General features: G+C 43.3%; 1 protein-coding gene across 1 annotated transcript in view; it reads left to right on the forward strand.

Moving 5' to 3' along the window:
- Window positions 1–6,148: 6,148 nt before the first annotated feature.
- The window catches only part of LOC138969575 (leucine-rich repeat-containing protein 24-like), a 36,540-nt gene continuing 20,616 nt past the window's right edge, over window positions 6,149–22,072 (forward strand). Inside the window, exons 1-2 of the mRNA XM_070342420.1 lie at window positions 6,149–7,262; window positions 8,818–9,063. Of these exons, the coding sequence (XP_070198521.1) occupies window positions 6,579–7,262; window positions 8,818–9,063 (930 nt within the window). The 5' untranslated portion in view covers window positions 6,149–6,578. The remainder of the gene's footprint in view (window positions 7,263–8,817; window positions 9,064–22,072) is intronic.

Genomic DNA, 22,072 nt, shown 5'->3' on the forward strand with positions numbered 1-22,072 from the left:
CGAGCCAGTCGAGGTCACACTGAGCGAGTGACAGCCGGACGTGGCAATGTCGACAATGTCAATGATCTCACTCAAACTCAAAGATCTTGAACAAATGTCAAGATCTTTGCCTACATTCAGAACAGTCATAGAGCAACATAGATCAACACTGATACCTTGATATTTCGTCTTCGGAAAGACCGACCCGTAGCCTGACCTTTCCACCAAGGAAGGCATTCTCGCCGCCTGCTTTGGTCTGGCTTGAATCCACAAAATATAACAGAAGTTCGATGACAGTACCGCTGCACGCCATTTTTGATCGTCGAATTCGAATTTGACTGAAGTGCACTCAATACTTTTGCACGAAGCCCTACCATTGGATGAAGTTTGGCAGACTTTTGCAATTTGCCTTCTGATTGGATCTTTTTATATTTAGTCAAGTTTTGACTAAATATTTTAACATCGAGGGGGAATCGAAACGAGGGTCGTGGTGTATGTGCGTGCGTGCGTGCGTGTGTGTGTGTGTGTGTGTGTGTGTGTGTAGAGCGATTCAGACTAAACTACTGGACCGATCTTTATGAAATTTGACATGAGAGTTCCTGGGTATGAAATCCCCGAACGTGTTTTTCATTTTTTTGATAAATGTCTTTGATGACGTCATATCCGGCTTTTCGTGAAAGTTGAGGCGGCACTGTCACGCCCTCATTTTTCAACCAAATTGGTTGAAATTTTGGTCAAGTAATCTTCGACGAAGCCCGGGGTTCGGTATTGCATTTCAGCTTGGTGGCTTAAAAATTAATTAATGACTTTGGTCATTAAAAATCGGAAAATTGTAAAAAAAAAATAAAAATTTATAAAACGATCCAAATTTACGTTTATCTTATTCTCCATCATTTGCTGATTCCAAAAACATATAAATATGTTATATTCGGATTAAAAACAAGCTCTGAAAATTAAATATATAAAAATTATTATCAAAATTAAATTGTCCAAATCAATTTAAAAACACTTTCATCTTATTCCTTGTCGGTTCCTGATTCCAAAAACATATAGATATGATATGTTTGGATTAAAAACACGCTCAGAAAGTTAAAACAAAGAGAGGTACAGAAAAGTGTGCTATCCTTCTTAGCGCAACTACTACCCCGCTCTTCTTGTCAATTTCACTGCCTTTGCCATGAGCGGTGGACTGACGATGCTACGAGTATACGGTCTTGCTGAAAAATGGCAGCTACTTGACTAAATATTGTATTTTCGCCTTACGCGACTTGTTTTGTGTGTGTGATTGGTTCTTTTAAAGGGAAGCAATCGCTGTCAAAATCATATTTCTGAATGTGTTGTTGCTTCCCTTCAATCGGGATTGACTCCTTGACGAATAGAGGATCATAGAGTGATACAGCTGTAAAAAATGTACGTTGAAAATAAAATGCTTTGCAATAATGCCCATCACGATCACGAAAACAAATCACGATCACGATCACGAGACTTGATTTTTTTGTCATCACGATCACAGAAATGGAAATTTCGGCAATCACGGTCACAGAAAGGTCAAAAAACGCCATTCACGATCACGATTTTAAACCCTTTGGGGCCCTCACTGTGGGGTTGGCTATGTCTTCCGGGGGGGGGGGGGGGAGGGGAGGAGGAGGAGAAGAAGGCCATATATATGGGCATGCACCTGGAATGAACAGTGTTTCAGGGACACTGTGTCACAAGAGATCATTTCAGCTTAAAAGACCGTTGGGTCGATATATTTGTGAATGTCACGTAACGTATTTTTGTCAATAACAAACGTTCCAACAACTTACCTGTCTTGTGTTTTGTTTTTATTTTAGCTCATTTCAGCCTTACAAGGTCAATTGGAAAAATCAAAATAATCAGATTTCTGATTCGATATATATAGGGCCTGTACTGATGACTGAAACGAAGTTGTTTCTTGGTCAAATCAGTAAAGAAGTACAAGGGAGAAAGGCATGTTATTTTTTTGCAAGTGAAGGACTGAAATTGGTGGTGAATACATTTCACCCCAAAATTCGATTTCTTCGAAAACGTGCACCAAGTACCCTTGCATGAGAAGGGAACGATTTTAGAATAAAGCAAATTTCTTAGTTAAAATAAACTGATTAATTGGTTGAACGAATTTGATCCCACCATGAATGTAACGTACTTAAGGTCGATGTTCAGTATTATGGAAGGGAGGGGGGCTTTTCAGTGTGGAGTTTATTCAAGATCAACAAGGCCGCATGAGAAATCTGAACTGAGTCGGGAGTAATCTGAATTCGTTGGATTGCACAACGCTACGAGGTTCCTCACTGTTTTCATAGACCTATATTAGATAATATAGGCTCTCTCTAATATAGGCTCTAATATAGGCTCTAATATAGGCTCTAATATAGGCTCTCTCTAATATAGGTCCCTGCTGTTTTGTTTCAGTGTTTGTTGTTCAGGGTTGGTTCTTTCTTTCTTTCAAGGTTCTCTCTTTCTTTCTTTGTTCGTCCGTCCGTTCGTTCGTTTGTTCGGTTTGTTTTGCGCGGTTTTAATCACATTCCGATCATCATTGTCATCACTGATCATCATCGTCGTTGACTCAGTCAGTAGTTCAAGTCGAACTCATACTCGGAAACACGAGCCTTGTTATCCTTCTCTTGTTGGTCTATGGTTTTATATAGCAGCGTATAAGGCCTGGGATTTTTCTTTTCTTGACCTTAATTGCTGCTTGCTCGTGCTTATTTACTTAGGCAATACATGATCATCCTTAAGATCATTCTCTCTCTCTCTCACACACACACACACACACACACACACACACACACACACACACACACACACACACACTCACACACACATACGCACACACACACAATAATATAAAAATAACGTTTACATACACACAAAAACTTAAAAACAATCCATATAACAGTTTAATCGCATTGTTTGTCACGTCTGGCAGAAGTTCTTGTAGTTTCTTCAACTCTTCGTCAACGCCTTTACACTAGTTAGAGGTGTCTACTTTTTCACTGGAAATTTCTGGACAATTCATTTTGTTTGCCTCAAATACGATTTCAAATTTTTTGTTAGTTTTCCCAATAATAGTTGTATCTTCCTTTTGAAGAATTGATGGGACCATTTTAAAATCTTTCCGTACGTACGATCTTTTCGCTGTCTGTGAATTTAGTGTGAGAACCCGTATTGTAAGTTGGTTGTCACCATGGGCATTAACAACGTGCTTCATGACATCCAAAAATAGCTCATGATCAGAGTGACAGTAGTTGCATCTGAAATCCATGTGTTTAACTGTAACAAAGACAGAACAAGCCTGAGTTACTTGACTAACATGCAAACCTCCCACCTCTGTCACGTAAAACTAGCATATTTGGTTTCATGAAAATGGAGGTTAGAGAAAATGTTTAATGCCTGGGGCCCGTAACAGGGGAAGACTGGGACCCGTAACAGTAAACAAGTCGCGTAAGGCGAAAATACAATATTTAGTCAAGTAGCTGTGGAACTCACAGAATGAAAGTGAACGCAATGTAATTTTTCAGCAAGACCGTATACTCGTAGCATCGTCAGTCCACCGCTCATGGCAAAGGCAGTGAAATTGACAAGAAGAGCGGGGTAGTAGTTGCGCTAAGAAGGATAGCACGCTTTTCTGTACCTCTCTTTGTTTTAACTTTCTGAGCGTGTTTTTAATCCAAACATATCATATCTATATGTTTTTGGAATCAGGAACCGACAAGGAATAAGATGAAAGTGTTTTTAAATTGATTTCGACAATTTAATTTTGATAATAATTTTTATATATTTAATTTTCAGAGCTTGTTTTTAATCCAAATATAACATATTTATATGTTTTTGGAATCAGCAAATGATGGAGAATAAGATAAACGTAAATTTGGATCGTTTTATAAATTTTTATTTTTTTTTTACAATTTTCCGATTTTTAATGACCAAAGTCATTAATTAATTTTTAAGCCACCAAGCTGAAATGCAATACCGAACCCCGGGCTTCGTCGAAGATTACTTGACCAAAATTTCAACCAATTTGGTTGAAAAATGAGGGCGTGACAGTGCCGCCTCAACTTTCACGAAAAGCCGGATATGACGTCATCAAAGACATTTATCAAAAAAATGAAAAAAACGTTCGGGGATTTCATACCCAGGAACTCTCATGTCAAATTTCATAAAGATCGGTCCAGTAGTTTAGTCTGAATCGCTCTACACACACACACACACGCACGCACACACACACGCACGCACACACGCACATACACCACGACCCTCGTTTCGATTCCCCCTCGATGTTAAAATATTTAGTCAAAACTTGACTAAATATAAAAAATGGAAAAGCACGGTCTTGGGCGCGTAACACTGAGCACAAGGGTACCCTTTTATTTTGTTCACGTACTTCTTCACGATAGCTCTAGTCATTATGCCATTTTCCCATGAAGTTAAAGAGAGTGTAAAAAAATCAGTTTTAGTGGATATTGACCCAATGGACTGCGTTTCTGTAGTGTGTTTAGCATTTTTCTCTCCAACTAGTCACATTATCGCTGAAATCAAGTTTTCTTGAGTGATCGTGCTTTGACAACAGGCCTAAATTACAAACACAAAACACCGCTTAGTGCAGAAAACATTCACAATCATAACTGAACGAATCTGTTTTTAATACGCTTCTGATTCTTTTCTGTAATAACATTTTAGCCAGCATACCTTCACATCGCTTTTGCCTTCTGGGTACAAAGTCGGGCGTAACAACCGTCTGGGTACGTTGCTTCGGCGTAACGTGTCTCCACCGTGACAAGGCCGGTGAGAAAACTGGTTGACGGAGTCATCTTATATCGTTACACCAGCATGCGTGCAGAAAAACGTGATGATAGCAATAATTAACAACAACTTCAAGGAACTTTAAAATTAGTCCTCAATTCATGGTAGAACTGTACAAACAAAAACAAAAAAATTCAAACCAGCAATACATGCCGGTTTATGCGCACTGCTTTGCTTGTTTTCTTTGTTAGTTAGGATTTGTTAACTCGAAGTGTGTGTGTGTGTGTGTGTGTGTGTGTGTGTGTGTGTGTGTGTGTGTGTGTGTGTGTGTGTGTGTCTGTGTGTGTGTGTGTCTGTGTGTGTGTGTCTGTGTGTGTCTGTATGTGTGTGTGTCTGTGTTTTATGAGGTCGAGCGGCATGGGTTTGAGAGGTCTTGGTGTATTAGTCTGCGAGCAAGTGTATATTCTTTCTTCACACACGTAAAACAAACACACACACACACACACACACACACACACACACACACACACACACACACACACACACACACACACACACACTGACGTACGCACACACATACACACACACAACATCAAAGACACCTCACGAAAAAAAGTCGGAGATTAAAATCAATACCTTATCACTGTGTCTAGCCGCTAGGAGGTCTGGTGATCAGAAATATATGCAAGATGACATACCCCGTAAGTCCAAAAGGGGTGGCTTTCATCGAGTCCCTGATAACACACGCCGTCGCTATTAAACGGGTAGGCAATTACTCACAGCGCATACCCTTACTTATTTCAGTCCACCCGATTTGTCAAATTTTTATCAATCAGCGTGGAAGTCATACACAAATAAATTAGGAGTGCACTGCCGTAAGTAAGGATACAGAAGTTTGGTAGAATGTTCTGCGTGTGGGGCCAGAGTTGATGTTTGGGAATGTAGTTCCTCTTGGTGCACTGTTAGTAGGCATATTGCACTCTGCGCTATAAAAGTTATGCCATCGCCTGCTGCAGTGAAATCATCCACGCGGTTATGTGTGAATCAGTCGTTAGAAAGAAACTGTCCGTGTACAACTTGAAGACTTAGGAACCTTTTAACCGAGGTGATAGTGCTGCACATGACCAACAGTGCAGACAGTTGTGGTGCGCTTGTCCGTGATTGAACGTAACTAAATCGTTGGCGACACATCGATAGACGCAGATGAAGAAGAAGAATCGCTATCAAGTTATCGAAGCTTGAAATGTTGAAATGAAATCAGTGCAAACGATGATGGCGAAATGAAATCAGTGCAAACGATGATGGCGAAATGAAATCAGTGCAAACGATGATGGCGAAATGAAATCAGTGCAAACGATGATGGCGATACAGACATAGAGCAAGTCCAGACAGGAGGCAAGAAAGATAAATTGTATAGATATATAAATCAAATGACGAAATGATATGAGAGGAGCGAAGGGAGAGCACAAAAAAACAAATAATACAAAATGACAACAGAAAAAAAAGAGCGAAGATTATCGTGAAGTAAACATGTAAAACACAAAATAAAGGTGTGCGTTTCAACGTAAAGCACAGGACAAGGAACAGAACTAGTCGAACAGCACCGCCTATAAATGAAGGTCCAGTCTGACGCATTAGCTTCTTGATTGAGTTTCAGTCGTTATGACTCATCTATTGGCGAGCCGTCAGCTTCAAATGAGTTGAGAAGTCAACCGGCACACGCTACACCACTCAAAGCATTCCGGCAACAACGTATCACCCTGAAAGCAATTGAAGGCCGTAGCTGGACATCGAACGAGTTTGTTCAAATCAAGCAGCCAACATCTGAAACCAGAATGTATTCAACGACACGAGCCAAAGAAAGCTCACGGGCCACGAGGAAGCTTTCAACCTGCGTTGAATCAGCCATATTCTTCTACATTTTAGTGATCTTTTGCCTCGCTTTCCACCCGGTGGACTCCTGCCCTGCTCAGTGCCAGTGCACGGCAGGTACAGGGGGCGGGGATCGAGTCATGTGCCCCCCGGGACAGACATCCCTGCCCTCGGGTCTCAACCCCAACACCAACATTCTCATCCTCGAGGGCAGACCATTGCCGCAAGGTAGGAACGATATTCCCGTGCTGCGTCGAGGCGACTTCACGACCTTGACCGCCCTTGAAGAACTGACCTTGCCCTACGCTGGCCTCTCGGACATCGAGGATGGCGCGCTCGCTGTCTTAGTGAACCTGAAGAGGTTGTGTCTCCATGACAACCAGCTGAAGAAACTGACGCCAAAAACATTCTCTGCTTTAACGAAACTGGATTTCCTCGATCTTACTAACAACGCCGGCTGCCTAATTCAGGGTGACGTCTTCAGTCATCTGACGTCACTCAAGACCGTGTATCTCGGCGGTCTAGGGTTGACTGAGGTCAAGGCCGAATGGTTCAAGTCTCTGTCATCGTTTGAGAGTCTTGATCTCCATGGCAACAGAATCGAGACTCTTGAGCCTAATTTTCTGCAAGGCCTGCCACAGATGAAGGTGGGTGACGCATGGGTTCGTTGGGGGCCGGGTACAGGGTGACCCCCCCCCCCCCCCAATCTTTTTTTCTTTAAATGCCACCGGGCCACTAAAATGGTGATAACTCCACAATTTGTTTATCGAAGTACTTGAAATTTGGTGTACATTGGCTTCACATGGGATGATAATGCCAACAAGTTTCAAGTATATAGGTCGAATGTTTTGACTATATGTTTTAACGTAGAGGGGGGAATCGAGACGAGGGTCGTGGTGTATGTGTGTGTGTGTGTGTGTGTGTGTGTGTGTGTGTGTGTGTGTGTGTGTGTGTCTGTGTGTGTAGAGCGATTCAGAGAAAACTACTGGACCGATCTTCATGAGTATGGTATCTCCAAACTTTTATTTCATTTTTTTGATAAATGTCTTTGATGACGTCATATCTGGCTTTTCGTGATTGTTGAGGCGGCACTGTCACGCTCTCATATTTCAACCAAATTGGTTGAAATTTTGGTCAAGTAATTTTCCACGACAGCTTGGAGGCTTAAAAATTAATTAATGAGTTTGCTCATTAAAGTTGTCATTAAAATCGATTTTTTTGCTAACAGATTTAAAATTGATTGCATCGTATTCTTCATCACATTCTGAATCTAAAAATATAATACATAATGTTTACTCTTAAAATGTGATCACAATTAACGACAATAGATTAATTAGTCTTACGATTAAAATTTAAGAAATCGATCCAAACATGATTTCATCTCATTCTTTATCATTTCCTGATTCCAAAAACATATATATATATGATAGGTTGTATTCAAAACAAGCTCAGAAAGTTAACAAGAATACAGAAAAGCGCGCTTTCCTGCTTAGCACAATTAGCTACCGCGCTATTCTTGCGTGTCAGTTTCACTGCGTTTTGCACGTGGGAGGTGAGCGATTTCCTTCTCGCGGGGATTGACGAAGCTGTACTGTCTTGGTGAAAAAATACAATGCGTTCAGTTTCATTCCGTGAGGTCGACAGCTTGACTAAATGTAGTAATTTCGCCTTACGCGACTTGTTACGCTTTTCAAAGAACATTTTTCAACTTGGGAAATTGACTGGCATGCTGGCATCTTGAACGCGATGTACATCCACGCTTCTAAGATAGGTTGACTATTTGTATTGATTATTTGTATTGACTATTTGTATCACAAGTGTTGGTCTGTCTGTCTGCTTCAAAGACAAGTGGGTCGACGTACTGTAAATGTAACATTTTGTTTTGTCAAAAATAAACGTTCCATTAAACTACTAGTACTAATCTTTTTTTATTCTGAATTTTGGAACCTTAGCAGTCTATATATTTTTGATTTTTAGCTCTGTTTCGTTTTTAAGGGATAGGAAGACTCGCCCCACGATCTCTTCCTTCCTTGCATCATCATCATCATCATCATCATCATCATCATCATCATCATCATCATCATCATCATCATCATCATCATCATCGTCGTCGTCGTCGTCGTCATCGTCGTCATCGTCATCACATTCTGTGTCTTCTTTGTGACAGTAGCGTTTACAATACCTCCCTCCGCTTTCTTTCAGATGCTGGATCTTACAGGGAATCAACTGCAGACTCTGACCTCCACTCTACAAGCGACCTTCACCTCTATCGGGGTCGTTTACCTTGGGGACAACCCCTGGCACTGCAACTGTGACCTCATGTGGCTCAAACAGATTCGCAGTCCCCGCCTGACGGGCGACGCAGTGGCGTGCATGACACCTCCGCCACTCGCCTTCATGGACCTCGCTTTGGTGCCCGCTAATCAGATGATCTGCCTGCCTCCAAAGGTGAGCCTCAACAGCAGCAAGTTGTCAGGGTGAACCCTATAAAAACTTAGTACTGCTTCAGTCGAATGTTCCGTAGCACCAAGGACTTGTAAAAGTCATGCCAGATCAGATGATCACATGATCACGTGATCTGCCTGCCTCCAAAGGTGAGCCTCAACAGCAGCAAGTTTTGAGGCTATAACAACTTAGTACTGCTTCAGTCGAATTTTCTGTAGCACCCACGACTTGTGTGTAAAAGTCCTGGAACTTTAATCTCACCCTATCGTCATACGTCTACATATTTCAGTCAGTGTATTCCCCCGAAAGCAGAGTATTATGGCATTCCATTTGTCAAATAATTATTTGGATACTTTTTCATGTTTTTTTTCACCAGTTTTAGCTAAATAATCATTATTTAGAAGCTCATGTGCTAAATAAGTAATTGTTTATAAACAATGTAAAACAATTCCAAATAATTTTTTGTTTATGTAAACCATTCATTATTTACCTAAACAATTCATTGTTTACGTAAATAATTCATTGTTTACGTAAATAATGATTTATTTAGCAACATTGCTGATTGTTTACAAACAATGTAAAATACGTCTAAGTAATATATTGTTTACGGCAATTTCAGCTTGTAAAATAAACAAATTTGCGAACATTTTCTGATCAATAATGTTTGGAGATACTTTGTATTGAATTATAGTATATACACAAAGAAAAACAAGAAGGGCAAAGCCCATACGACTCACATGCTTTACACATTTTTCCTACCAAAATACATGTGACCTTGACCCAAGGTCAAGGTCATGCAACACAAAGCTGTTAATTCAAGACATAGGAAGTACAATGGTGCTTATTGGCTCTTTCTACCATGAGATATGGTCACTTTTAGTGGTTCACTACCTTATTTTGGTCACATTTCATAAGGGTCAAAGTGACCTTGACCTTGATCATATGTGACCGAATGTGTCTCATGATGAAAGCATAACATGTGCCCCACATAATTTTTAAGTTTGAAACAGTTATCTTCCATAGTTCAGGGTCAAGGTCACTTCAAAATATGTATACAATCCAACTTTGAAGAGCTCCTGTGACCTTGACCTTGAAGCAAGGTAAACCAAACTGGTATCAAAAGATGGGGCTTACTTTGCCCTATATATCATATATAGGTGAGGTATTGAATCTCAAAAACTTCAGAGAAAATGGGAAAAATATGAAAAATAGCTGTTTTTTAGGCAACATTTATGGCCCCTGCGACCTTGACCTTGAAGCAAGGTCAAGATGCTATGTATGTTTTTTGGGGCCTTGTCATCATACACCATCTTGCCAAATTTGGTACTGATAGACTGAATAGTGTCCAAGAAATATCCAACGTTAAAGTTTTCCGGACGGACGGACGGACGACTCGGGTGAGTACATAGACTCACTTTTGCTTCGCATGTGAGTCAAAAATGAAGCTTAGAAGTCAATTCTTGATTCAATGAATTGTTTAGGGAAAGCAGTTTTCATTATTTAGCGAATCTGCTAAATAATGCATTATATAGGTAAACAATGATTTATTCAGCAACTGCTCACTTTATCCACCCCAAAAAATATTATTTTGTGAAATAAGTGATTTTTTGTGTAAACAATACATTATTTACGTAAACAATGAATTATTTACGTAAACAATGAATTATTTACGTAAACAATGAATTGTTTAGGTAAACAATGAATGGTTTACGTAAACAAAAAATTATTTAGAATTTTGTTACATTGTTTATAAACAATTACTTATTTAGCACATGAGCTTCTAAATAATGATTATTTAGCTAAAACTGGTGAAAAAACCATGAAAAATTATCCAAATAATTATTTGACAAACGGAATGCCATAGAGTATGGCTGCCTGAATGGTGGGATAAAAACGAGCATACACGTAAAAACCCACTCGTGAAAAATCATGAGTGAAAGTGGGAGTTTCAGCCCATGAACGAAGAAGAAGCAGAAAGTATCAGTGTAGACTCAAGCTTCATGCTAGCCGATGGTACAACGTGCACAACAGTATGGAACGCCAGATACACAATGCCCGGCCGGAATTCCGCGCGGACTTTTGAGCTTTTCTCGTCGTTGATTGGTCAGAAATTCTGCCCGACCTTTTAATGTCCTCGCGCAATATTCCGGCCGGAATTCCGCCCGGACTTTCGAGCTATACTCGTCTTTGATTGGTTATGGGTTCGGCACTTTCCGCCCGGAGTTTTAGATCGAGAAATTTAAAAAAGTTGAAACGGAAGAGAATCGGATCGAGGTTAAAATGTCCTCGCACAATTCAGCCCGGACTTTTATCGCAAACGTTCGGCACTCGTTTTGCACGGACTTTTAGATAGAGACATCAAAACAGTGGGATTATGTGATGTTATTGTTTACTGTTCATGTTGTTTTATGTGTGTCATTCACTCACGCTCACTGCAGACTCGGGAGAAGTTGTTCAAGTTCAACATTGTATTGAGGTATCCATCTTGCAGGAAGTACAGCCATAAGGGAAGGGAAGATACTCTCAGTAAGCACAATATAACAGTATCCGCTATAGCTCAGAGGTACTGGATTCCTGGTGTTTCACAGGTACCATGGATATCATTACATCCCTCTTCTTTAGATAAATGAAAATAACACAACTCCAACTTCGCTTTAACCAAAAACTTGAAAACTGTTAAACCTCACTTTAACACTAAAATGAACATAATCAATTCCAAAGAATTATTTATCACTTTCTGATAATGAAATAAAACAATTATTTCTGAACGTTACTTTTAAAGAAAGATTGCATCTTAAACATGGACAATTACAAAGATCTTCTTTTTGTCGATCACACCAATTACAAAAATAACTTTAGCGATCATAACACTAACTGCAATAATACAAAAAATCCGTTGCTCTGAAATAAAGAAAACTGTTCACTGAGACTTCTGTTGTCATTGTTCATAATTCTTGTCTCTGTATTGCTTGTCTCTGCAAAACTTGTCTCTGTAATACTGAATACACAGAACATATGAAATAAATCAAAACAATCAAAACATGTTTGTCATGTCGTCAAATGTCAAATCATCAAATGCTTTCAATGAGTCTTTCTGGCTTCTTGATGCTTCTCTGGGGCCTCTGATGTGGACTTGGTGTTGGTGCTTCAACTACTGGCTGAGTAATGTATGGAGGTTTTGCTGCTGGTTGGATGTGATCATCATTCTGCTCAGGTGTTGTGGAGATTGGAGGTGGTGTTCTGGTCTCGATGATCTCAGGTTTGTCATAAAATCTGACATGTCGTTCTGTTGGCTTCTGCAGGTTCATCAGGTGTCTTCTGTTTCTGCGATAGGTTGCTCCATTGGGTGATTGGACAACGTATGATCTTGGTTCGTTGCTGGGTTGTATGACTGTTGCTGGTGTCCATTTTCCTCCTTCTTCTTTCTGCATCATGACAGGTTGACCTTTGGACAGTGGTGGGAGACTGCGTGTTGCTGTTCTGTCATGGTACATCTTCTGCTGCTGTTGACGCTTTTCTAGCTGCTTTCTGATTTCTTTCTTCTTGGACAGGGTGTTGGGAATAACAGAGGGAAGGTTTGTTTTGAGTTTGCGGGAGTATAGGAGTTCAGCTGGGGATGGCAGTTTGTGGTCGATGGGAGTAGACCTGAAAGCAAGAAGTGCTATGTTGATGTCAGAGTGAGATTCTTTTGCTTTGGTCATAATGTTCTTGACTGTCTGCACGGTTCTCTCTGCTAGTCCGTTTGATCTTGGGTGTCTTGGTGAGCTTGTAGTATGCTGGAATCCCCATTCTTTCCTGAAACTTTGAAATTCAGTGCTGATGTATGGTTTCCCGTTGTCACTGACAAGTTTTTCTGGGACTCCCTGCTCCCCGAAGAGTTGACTGAGGGCGGAGATGATGCCTGTGCTTGTTGTTTGGCCTGCTGTTGCTGTGCGGCGTACGAATGGCATTTTTGAATAGTAGTCGCAAACGACAATGTAGTCGCTACCATCCATCGTCATGATGTCAGTGCCGACTGTGTGCCAAGGTCGTTCTGGAATCTCATGCTGCAACAGTTCTTCATGGGGTTGACTTTTCTGATGTTTCAGGCATGTTTCGCAGGTTTTCACGAAGGTTTCAATGTCGTGACTTAGACCATGCCAGTATACGCACGTTTTGGCTCTCATACGACATTTTTCTATTCCCTGGTGACCAGAATGAATTGTCTGTAGAATGTACTGCTTCATGGACTCTGGAATCATGACTCTGTCTCCTTTGAGAACGATGTCATCCTCAACAGTGAGTTCTTCCTTGAGCGACCAGTACTGTCTGAGGTTCTTGGGTAGGTCTTTTGGTTTCTCTGGCCATCCTTTGATGATGGTGTTTTTGAGTGCCGTCATGTGCGGATCTCTGCACGTCTCATCTTTCAGCTGCTGTAGTCTATCTGCTGAAAACTGAACGGCGAAGACTGACTTCTCAATGTCGATCTCAGGTCCTGTGGTAGGATGGAGTCTGGATAGCATGTCTGCTAGGACCACTTCTTTGCCTGGGCGGTAGACAATGTTCATGTCGTACTTTTGCAGGCGAAGCATCATTCTTTGGAGTCTGGGAGGTGTGCTCGCTAGGCTCTTCTTCTGAATCTGCTCCAAGGGTTTGTGGTCTGATTGCACAGTGAAGTGCTTCCCGAACACGTAGGTGTTGAAACGTTCACATCCGAACACGACTGCGAGTAGCTCACGCTCGATGTTCGCATACCGTTTCTCAGTCTCTGTGAGCGCTTTGCTGGCAAATGCAATCGGCTTATCATCCTGGATCAGGGTTGCTCCTAATCCTTGCTGTGATGCATCGACTTGGATGACAGCTGGTTTGGTGATGTCAAAGTATGTCAGCGCTGTGTCTTCACAGATCATGTCCTTGACCTTCTGAAAGGCTTTCTGGTGAGAGCTGTTCCAGTCCCACTGCACGTCTTTCTTGGTGAGTGCTCTCAAAGCTGCCGTGTGATCTGCCAGCCTTGGGATGAAGGAAGACATGTATTGCACCATGCCGAGAAACTGCTGTAGCTCGGTGAGGTTCTTTGGTGATGGTAGGTTCTTGATCTCTGTTGTCTTCTCAGGATCCGGGTGTACACCGTCAGCGTCGTAGATCATGCCGAAGAACTTGACCTGTTTGCGCTTGATGTAGCACTTGTCCTCGTTGAAGACTAGACCCATCTTTTTTGCCACTTCCATCAGTTGACAGAGGTTGCGATCGTGCTCGTCCTCGTCTTTGCCATAGACAACGACGTCATCTGTGATGCCAAGGGTTCCCGGACACTGGCTGAGGATCTGGTCCATGTGGTTTTGGAATATGTCCTGGCTTACGCTCAAGCCAAAAGGTAGTCGAACAAAACGAAATCTTCCGCAAGGGCTGTTGAACGTAGTGAGACGACTGGATTCTTCGTCGAACTTGACTGACCAGTAGCCATGTCGGGCATCCAACTTGCTGAAAAGTTTGGCTCCGCTGAATCGATTTGTGATCTCTTCAAGTGTTGGCGTCTTGTGATGCGTTCTTTTGATGCTTTTGTTGAGGTCTTTGGGATCGAGGCATATTCTTATACCACCACTGGACTTTCTGCTAAAGGCCAATGAGTTCTCCCAGTCGGTAGGTTCCTAAACAGGTACGATCACTCCATTCTTCTGCATCTTTTCAAGCTCCGCTTTGATTTCTGGTAGTAGTTGGATGGGGTACTTGCGTGGAGGTTGAATGACTGGTTGTGCATTTTCTTTCAGCGTGATGTGAAGATCTCCGTGGAACTCTCCAATGCCTTCAAATCTGTCAGGGTAGAGACGCTCGAGTTCTTTCGCATCCTGTATTGGAGTTGGGTCAGCTTTCACTGGTGTCGTTTGAATCGGACAGTGAAGTGTGACTAGTTGAAGTCTTGTACTTCCTGGTAGGCCTAGGATGGCTGGTCCATCAGCATCTGTGATGTAGAACTCTTCAGTGTGCCACTTTGATTCTCCGTACTTGCAGGGTAGAGTAACAAATCCGAACTGATTGATGACGCTGCCGTTGTAAGCAATCAGTCTGGTTCTTCTTTGTTGTGTAGATCCTGGTTTCGGGTAACCATCTTCATCCAGCTGTTGTGGATATATGCGTCAAAATATTCTCAGTGGCATGATGTTGCCTTGCGCCCCTGTGTCGACTTTCACCTTGAGTTTTGCATGTTTGGTCTTGCTGAGCTTGATAGACAGATTGGCGTAAACTTCTGTGCGCTCGTCGCTGCTGCCGACTGTAGAGAAGTTGACTGGTTCGAAGGTGATGTTATCCTCGTCGTAGTCTGTGTCGTTTTCGTCTTCGGCGTTGACGAAGTCATGACGGCGATGGCGATGGCGATGAGGTGTGCCGGAGCGTCTTCTCTGCCAGAAGCCTCCTTGTTGGTTTCCTCTTCCTCGTTGAGGCGAGTTTTGGCTGCCGTGGCTGTTCGTCTTGCTATTGCGACAATACTTCTTCCAGTGGTTCATCTTGCCACATGCACCACATTTCGTGTTGAACGCTGGACATTTTCTTGGTGCGTGCTTAATGCCACAGTTACCACATGCTTTGGTGTTCACGATTCTTGAGTTGACTGCATAAACTGTGACTGGTTTGCTCAGGCTGCTCATTTTCTCCATCTGGGTGACACTTGCTTCATGTGAGCGACATAGATCATGTGCCTGTTTCAGCGTCAGTGTGTCATCTTTCCGCAGGAGTTTTCTCTTCACTTCCGGGTACTTGATGCCAGCGATAATCTGTTCGATCAGTCTTTCATTTCTTGCTGCATCAGAAGAAAACTTGCACTTGAGCACTTTGGTTTTGCACCGTGTGACAAAATCATCTACAGTTTCAGTAGTATTCTGGCGAAACTGTTGAAGTTCAAGGCGATGAATTCTGAAATTGTCTTGAGGTTCACTTTCAGCAAATTTGTCCCAAATGTTCTTTGGATCCTTCAGTTGTTCAGCTGATAGCCCCCAAGTGTTTGAAAGTCGCATGCCTTCAGTTCCTGACCACAGAAAAATGTGACTGTACTGTCTCTCCACTTTCGTTTGCTCTGCAGTGAATCTGTACTCACACATCTGCTTGAATTCTGCTAACGCTGTAGCCCTGTCTGGATTTGACCAATCCATCGATGGGTTGGGTAGACCGCCTGGTATGGGACCGCGTTCTGCCATGATAAAGCTTGCGTGACACGTGGAATGTGCTAGAAGTTTGACACGTGGTTCGTGCTGCTGCCTAAAACTACGCTCTGACGATGTCAGGGGTTTGGGAGCACATATTCACTACCCGCGCTGCCACCATGTGATGTTATTGTTTACTGTTCATGTTGTTTTATGTGTGTCATTCACTCACGCTCACTGCAGACTCGGGAGAAGTTGTTCAAGTTCAACATTGTATTGAGGTATCCATCTTGCAGGAAGTACAGCCATAAGGAAAGGGAAGATACTCTCAGTAAGCACAATATAACAGTATCCGCTATAGCTCAGAGGTACTGGATTCCTGGTGTTTCACAGGTACCATGGATATCATTACAGATTAGAAGAGAGTCGGATCAAAGAATCAACATTAAAGGCACAGTAAGCCTCCCGTAAACCATCACAGATACGGTCAGGCTTTTACACACACTACAAACACCCTTTCATTTAAACACTCACCGATTGAGAACATCCTAGGTGCCCTCCGTAAAGAGCGAACACTTTTCAAAGAATTTATTTTTGCGTGGTTTATCTTACCCCTGAGCCATCGTGAACCCGTGTGATCCAGTTTCCCTTTTTCACAATGTAGTCGTCAGTTAGTCATTTGAATGCGACTCGATGTGAGCTTATCTACAATAGCACGTTTTTATGCACGAAACAAACGGCTGTGGTTCACAAGAACTCTAGCGATGGCTTTTCACTGTTGAGAGGAACCACCATGTGCCGCATAGACCGTCGTCTGCTACGACCCTGGCGTGACCCTGCTTCCGGGCTTTTCTTTTTTCAAACTTTCACAACTTCGAATTGCACTGATCTTGTCTTGATGAAAAAAGAATTCTTTTATGATTACAGAATGTTTGTGTAACAAGCTGTCAATTTATTATTTAGATTTTAAAAGTTAGGTCTAGCGCAAAAACGCACCACGGTCCAAAAACATTCTGATAATCATCGATCCACGGCTATCGCCAGTTTAAGGGAAGTAACTAATTTTTGACCTGAGTTCAGGATGGGTCCAAAAAGTGTTCGAGACAATCTGCAAAATTAATTCTTTAACAAGAAATTCCTCCGAGGTAGGAAAAACACCCCCGTCCTTACCATTCTCACTGCCACCAACTGAGAAGGTTATTTCCCTTTGACCATTAATATGTCCCTCTATAAGTCCTTGTAGAATCTTAATCCACCAATAACTCCCTAACCGTGTGTTTGACTGGTCCCAATTTTTGTAAGGACCGTCTCAGGAATGTATAGAACCTGTTCACCAAGTTTGGTGACGATCGGTCCGTTCATTCTTGAGATCTATATGCGAACACAAACAAACAAACACATCGACCGAATCCTATACACACCCCTATACCGGGGGTGTAAAAATTGCTCGCTCTTTACGTAGGGCACCTAGGATGTTCCCGTTTGGTGAGCGTTCAAATGGAAGGGTGTTTGTACTGTGTGTAAAAGCCTGACAGTATCTGTGATGGTTTACGGGAGGCTTACTGTCCGGGCGTGATTTCCGGGATATTCATAACAGCGGCCGTCCAGCACCAAAACGAGGGGCCATTGTTGTAAAGGGCCAAGTCCACGAAAATAAATTCTTTGAAAATTACTCACGCTCGACAGAAAGCAGCCAGGATGTTCCCGTCACGGTGAGCGTTTAAATGGAAGTATGCTTGTACTGTATGTAGACGCTAGGGGAGCTCTGTGATGGTTTACGGGAGGCTTACTGTGCCTTTAATCGCGCGCGCGCGTGTGTGAGTATGACTGAACACAGCTATTTCATGGAAGCGGTTCTTGCAAACAGTACACACTTCAGAAAAGTGCTCATGAGTTGTTTCCCTTGATTCAAATAAAGGATTTTGACTGACTGAACACAGAGATTATGACCTTTTGTGCATCGGTTTGATTTGTCCACTATCCTTTTTTTCTGTGAGCGTGTATTACACACACACACCGCACACACACTTATAAACACACACACACACACACACACATAAACACACACACACACACACACACACACACACACACACACACGCACATCTGAAATGCTGCCTCATCCCCCACCTCACCCTCTCCCCAATTTGGAAAAAGAAAGAAATATAATTTGTAACAGTATTTTCTGACGCCCGAGCAGATAATTATTCAGTTCTCGGAACAGTGTTGTTCTTTGTGACCTTGGTCTGCTTCAGTCTGCTGAGTAACGGATGGCGCATGAAATGAGTAATTTGTGTCGTTTTACACCTCTTTCCAGTTCTACTTTGAAAGGATGCCGCACATGTATAACAACAGTCCTTCCTTTGCGCTCTTTTAAGTCAAAAAAGGTCTGACAAGGCCTTTTCGTCGAATGACAAATATACATACCCTTACTTGAATAAAATGCCATACCAGCCAAAAATAAACCAGAAAATACATATCTGACAACAAAAACAACAACAATTCAATTCATGTCTGCAACAACAACAACAACAACAACAACAACCAACACAACAACAACAACAACAACACAATTCATGTCTGCAACGGAAGCAGGACAGTTGCTGATTTCAGTTTGTATTTAAAAAAGTAGATGCCCATATAGCGAGCAAAATTGCGTACAGATCTGTCTAAAATCTGTATTTTTCTGTTTAATTTCACATTCTGCCTGTAAGAAAATGTCTTCTTCAAGCACCTATGAAAATGGGTCTTGGCAATGATCGCATAATTATGGCATTCACATCTTGCACCATAAACAGCGCAACATACATTGCATTTTGTAATCCTGCGTTTTGAAGAATTTGAGTGATCGCCCTTGATTTCAAAGCAATTACATATGAGTGTCCAGTAAATTCCCATTCCATGTTTTTAGTGAGTAGAGAATACGCGCGGACAATAAAAGTTCGGCCGGAATTTTTGACCAATCAACGACGAGAAAAGCTCAAAAGATCATTGCGAATCTGGCGTTCCATAGTGACTGGCCTGTCTGAAAACACCTCCGCGTGAGGGGTTTTGCTGCCAGCGCGGTGAAGATATTAAGAGGGAACATTTTCTCTGCCCGCGTGGCAGCAAGCAGGATGATGTCTCTGAAATGTAGAGCTAGTCCTTGCAACAACACACATAATTATAAAACGAAGAGCGAGAATGAAAACAAACAACAAAGCAAATTGCGTGAAAATTTGAACAAACAAACAAGCAAACAAACGGGAAAAATCAAAACAAGTAGAATGTGGTGTGTGTGTGTGGTACGTGTGTGTGGTGTGTGTGTGTGGTGTGTGTGTGGTGTGTGTGTGGTGTGTGTGTGTGGTACGTGTGTGTGTGGTACGTGTGTGTGGTACGTGTGTGTGTGGTGTGTGTGGTACGTGTGTGTGTGGTACGTGTGTGTGTGTGGTGTGTGTGTGTGGTACGTGTGTGTGTGTGGTGTGTGTGTGTGTGGTACGTGTGTGTGTGGTGTGTGTGTGTGGTGTGTGTGTGTGGTACGTGTGTGTGTGGTGTGTGTGTGTGTGGTACGTGTGTGTGTGTGGTGTGTGTGTGTGGTACGTGTGTGTGTGTGGTGTGTGTGTGTGGTACGTGTGTGTGTGTGGTGTGTGTGTGTGGTGTGTGTGTGTGGTACGTGTGTGTGTGGTGTGTGTGTGTGTGGTACGTGTGTGTGTGTGGTGTGTGTGTGTGGTACGTGTGTGTGTGTGGTGTGTGTGTGTGTGTGGTACGTGTGGTGTGTGTGTGTGTGGTACGTGTGTGTGTGGTGTGTGTGGTACGTGTGTGTGTGGTGTGTGTGTGTGTGGTACGTGTGTGTGTGTGGTGTGTGTGTGTGGTACGTGTGTGTGTGTGTGTGTGGTACGTGTGTGTGTGGTGTGTGTGTGTGTGGTACGTGTGTGTGTGGTGTGCGTGTGTGGTACGTGTGTGTGGTGTGTGGTGTGTGTGTGTGGTACGTGTGTGTGTGGTGTGTGTGTGTGTGTGGTACGTGTGTGTGTGGTGTGTGTGTGTGGTACGTGTGTGTGTGGTGTGTGTGTGTGTGGTACGTGTGTGTGTGTGTGTGGTACGTGTGTGTGTGGTGTGTGTGTGTGTGTGGTACGTGTGTGTGTGGTGTGTGTGTGTGGTACGTGTGTGTGTGGTGTGTGTGTGTGTCTGGTACGTGTGTGTGTGGTGTGTGTGTGTGTGTGGTACGTGTGTGTGTGGTGTGTGTGTGTGTGGTACGTGTGTGTGTGGTGTGTGTGTGGTACGTGTGTGTGTGGTATGTGTGTGTGTGGTACGTGTGTGTGTGGTGTGTGTGTGTGTGGTACGTGTGTGTGTGTGGTGTGTGTGTGTGTGGTACGTGTGTGTGTGGTGTGTGTGTGTGGTACGAGTGTGTGTGGTGTGTGTGGTACGTGTGTGTGTGGTGTGTGTGTGTGTGGTACGTGTGTGTGTGGTGTGTGTGTGTGTGTGGTACGTGTGTGTGTGGTGTGTGTGTGTGGTACGTGTGTGTGTGGTGTGTGTGTGTGGTGTGTGTGTGTGTGGTACGTGTGTGTGTGGTACGTGTGTGTGTGGTACGTGTGTGTGTGGTATGTGTGTGTGTGGTACGTGTGTGTGTGGTGTGTGTGTGTGTGGTACGTGTGTGTGTGGTGTGTGTGTGTGTGTGGTATGTGTGTGTGTGGTGTGTGTGGTACGTGTGTGTGTGGTGTGTGTGTGTGTGGTACGTGTGTGTGTGGTGTGTGTGTGGTACGTGTGTGTGTGGTGTGTGTGTGTGTGGTACATGTGTGTGTGGTGTGTGTGTGGTACGTGTGTGTGTGGTGTGTGTGTGTGTGTGGTGTGTGTGTGTGTGGTACGTGTGTTTGTGGTGTGTGTGTGTGGTACGTGTGTGTGTGGTGTGTGTGTGTGTGGTACGTGTGTGTGTGGTGTGTGTGTGTGTGGTACGTGTGTGTGTGGTGTGTGTGTGTGTGGTACGTGTGTGTGTGTGGTGTGTGTGTGTGGTACGTGTGTGTGTGGTGTGTGTGTGTGTGGTACGTGTGTGTGTGGTGTGTGTGTGTGTGGTACGTGTGTGTGTGTGTGTGTGTGTGTGGTACGTGTGTGTGTGGTGTGTGTGTGTGTGGTACGTGTGTGTGTGGTGTGTGTGTGTGTGGTACGTGTGTGTGTGGTGTGTGTGTGTGTGGTACGTGTGTGTGTGGTGTGTGTGTGTGTGGTACGTGTGTGTGTGGTGTGTGTGTGTGTGTGGTACGTGTGTGTGTGGTGTGTGTGTGTGTGGTACGTGGGTGTGTGGTGTGTGTGGTACGTGTGTGTGTGGTGTGTGTGTGTGTGGTACATGTGTGTGTGGTGTGTGTGTGTGTGGTACGTGTGTGTGTGGTGTGTGTGTGTGGTACGTGTGTGTGTGGTGTGTGTGTGTGTGGTACGTGTGTGTGTGTGGTACGTGTGTGTGTGGTGTGTGTGTGTGGTACGTGTGTGTGTGGTGTGTGTGTGTGTGGTACGTGTGTGTGTGGTGTGTGTGTGTGGTACGTGTGTGTGGTGTGTGTGTGTGTGGTACGTGTGTGTGTGGTGTGTGTGTGTGTGGTACGTGTGTGCGTGGTGTGTGTGTGTGTGGTGTGTGTGTGGTGTGTGTGTGGTGTGTGCGTGGTGTGTGTGTGGGGTGTGTGTGTGGTGTGTGTGTGTGGTGTGTGTGGTGTGTGTAGTGTGTGTGTGGTGTGTGTGTGTGGTGTGTGTGTGTGTGTGTGTGATGTGTGTGTGGTGTGTGTGTGTGTGGTGTGTGTGGTGTGTGTGTGTGGTGTGTGTGTGTGGTGTGTGTGTGGTGTGTGTGTGTGGTGTGTGTGTGTGTGGTGTGTGTGTGTGGTGTGTGTGTGTGGTGTGTGTGTGGTTTGTGTGTGTGGTGTGTGTGTGGTGTGTGTGTGTGTGGT

This window comes from Littorina saxatilis, linkage group LG6, assembly GCF_037325665.1.
Source record: "Littorina saxatilis isolate snail1 linkage group LG6, US_GU_Lsax_2.0, whole genome shotgun sequence".
NCBI classification, from domain to species: Eukaryota; Metazoa; Mollusca; class Gastropoda; order Littorinimorpha; family Littorinidae; genus Littorina; species Littorina saxatilis.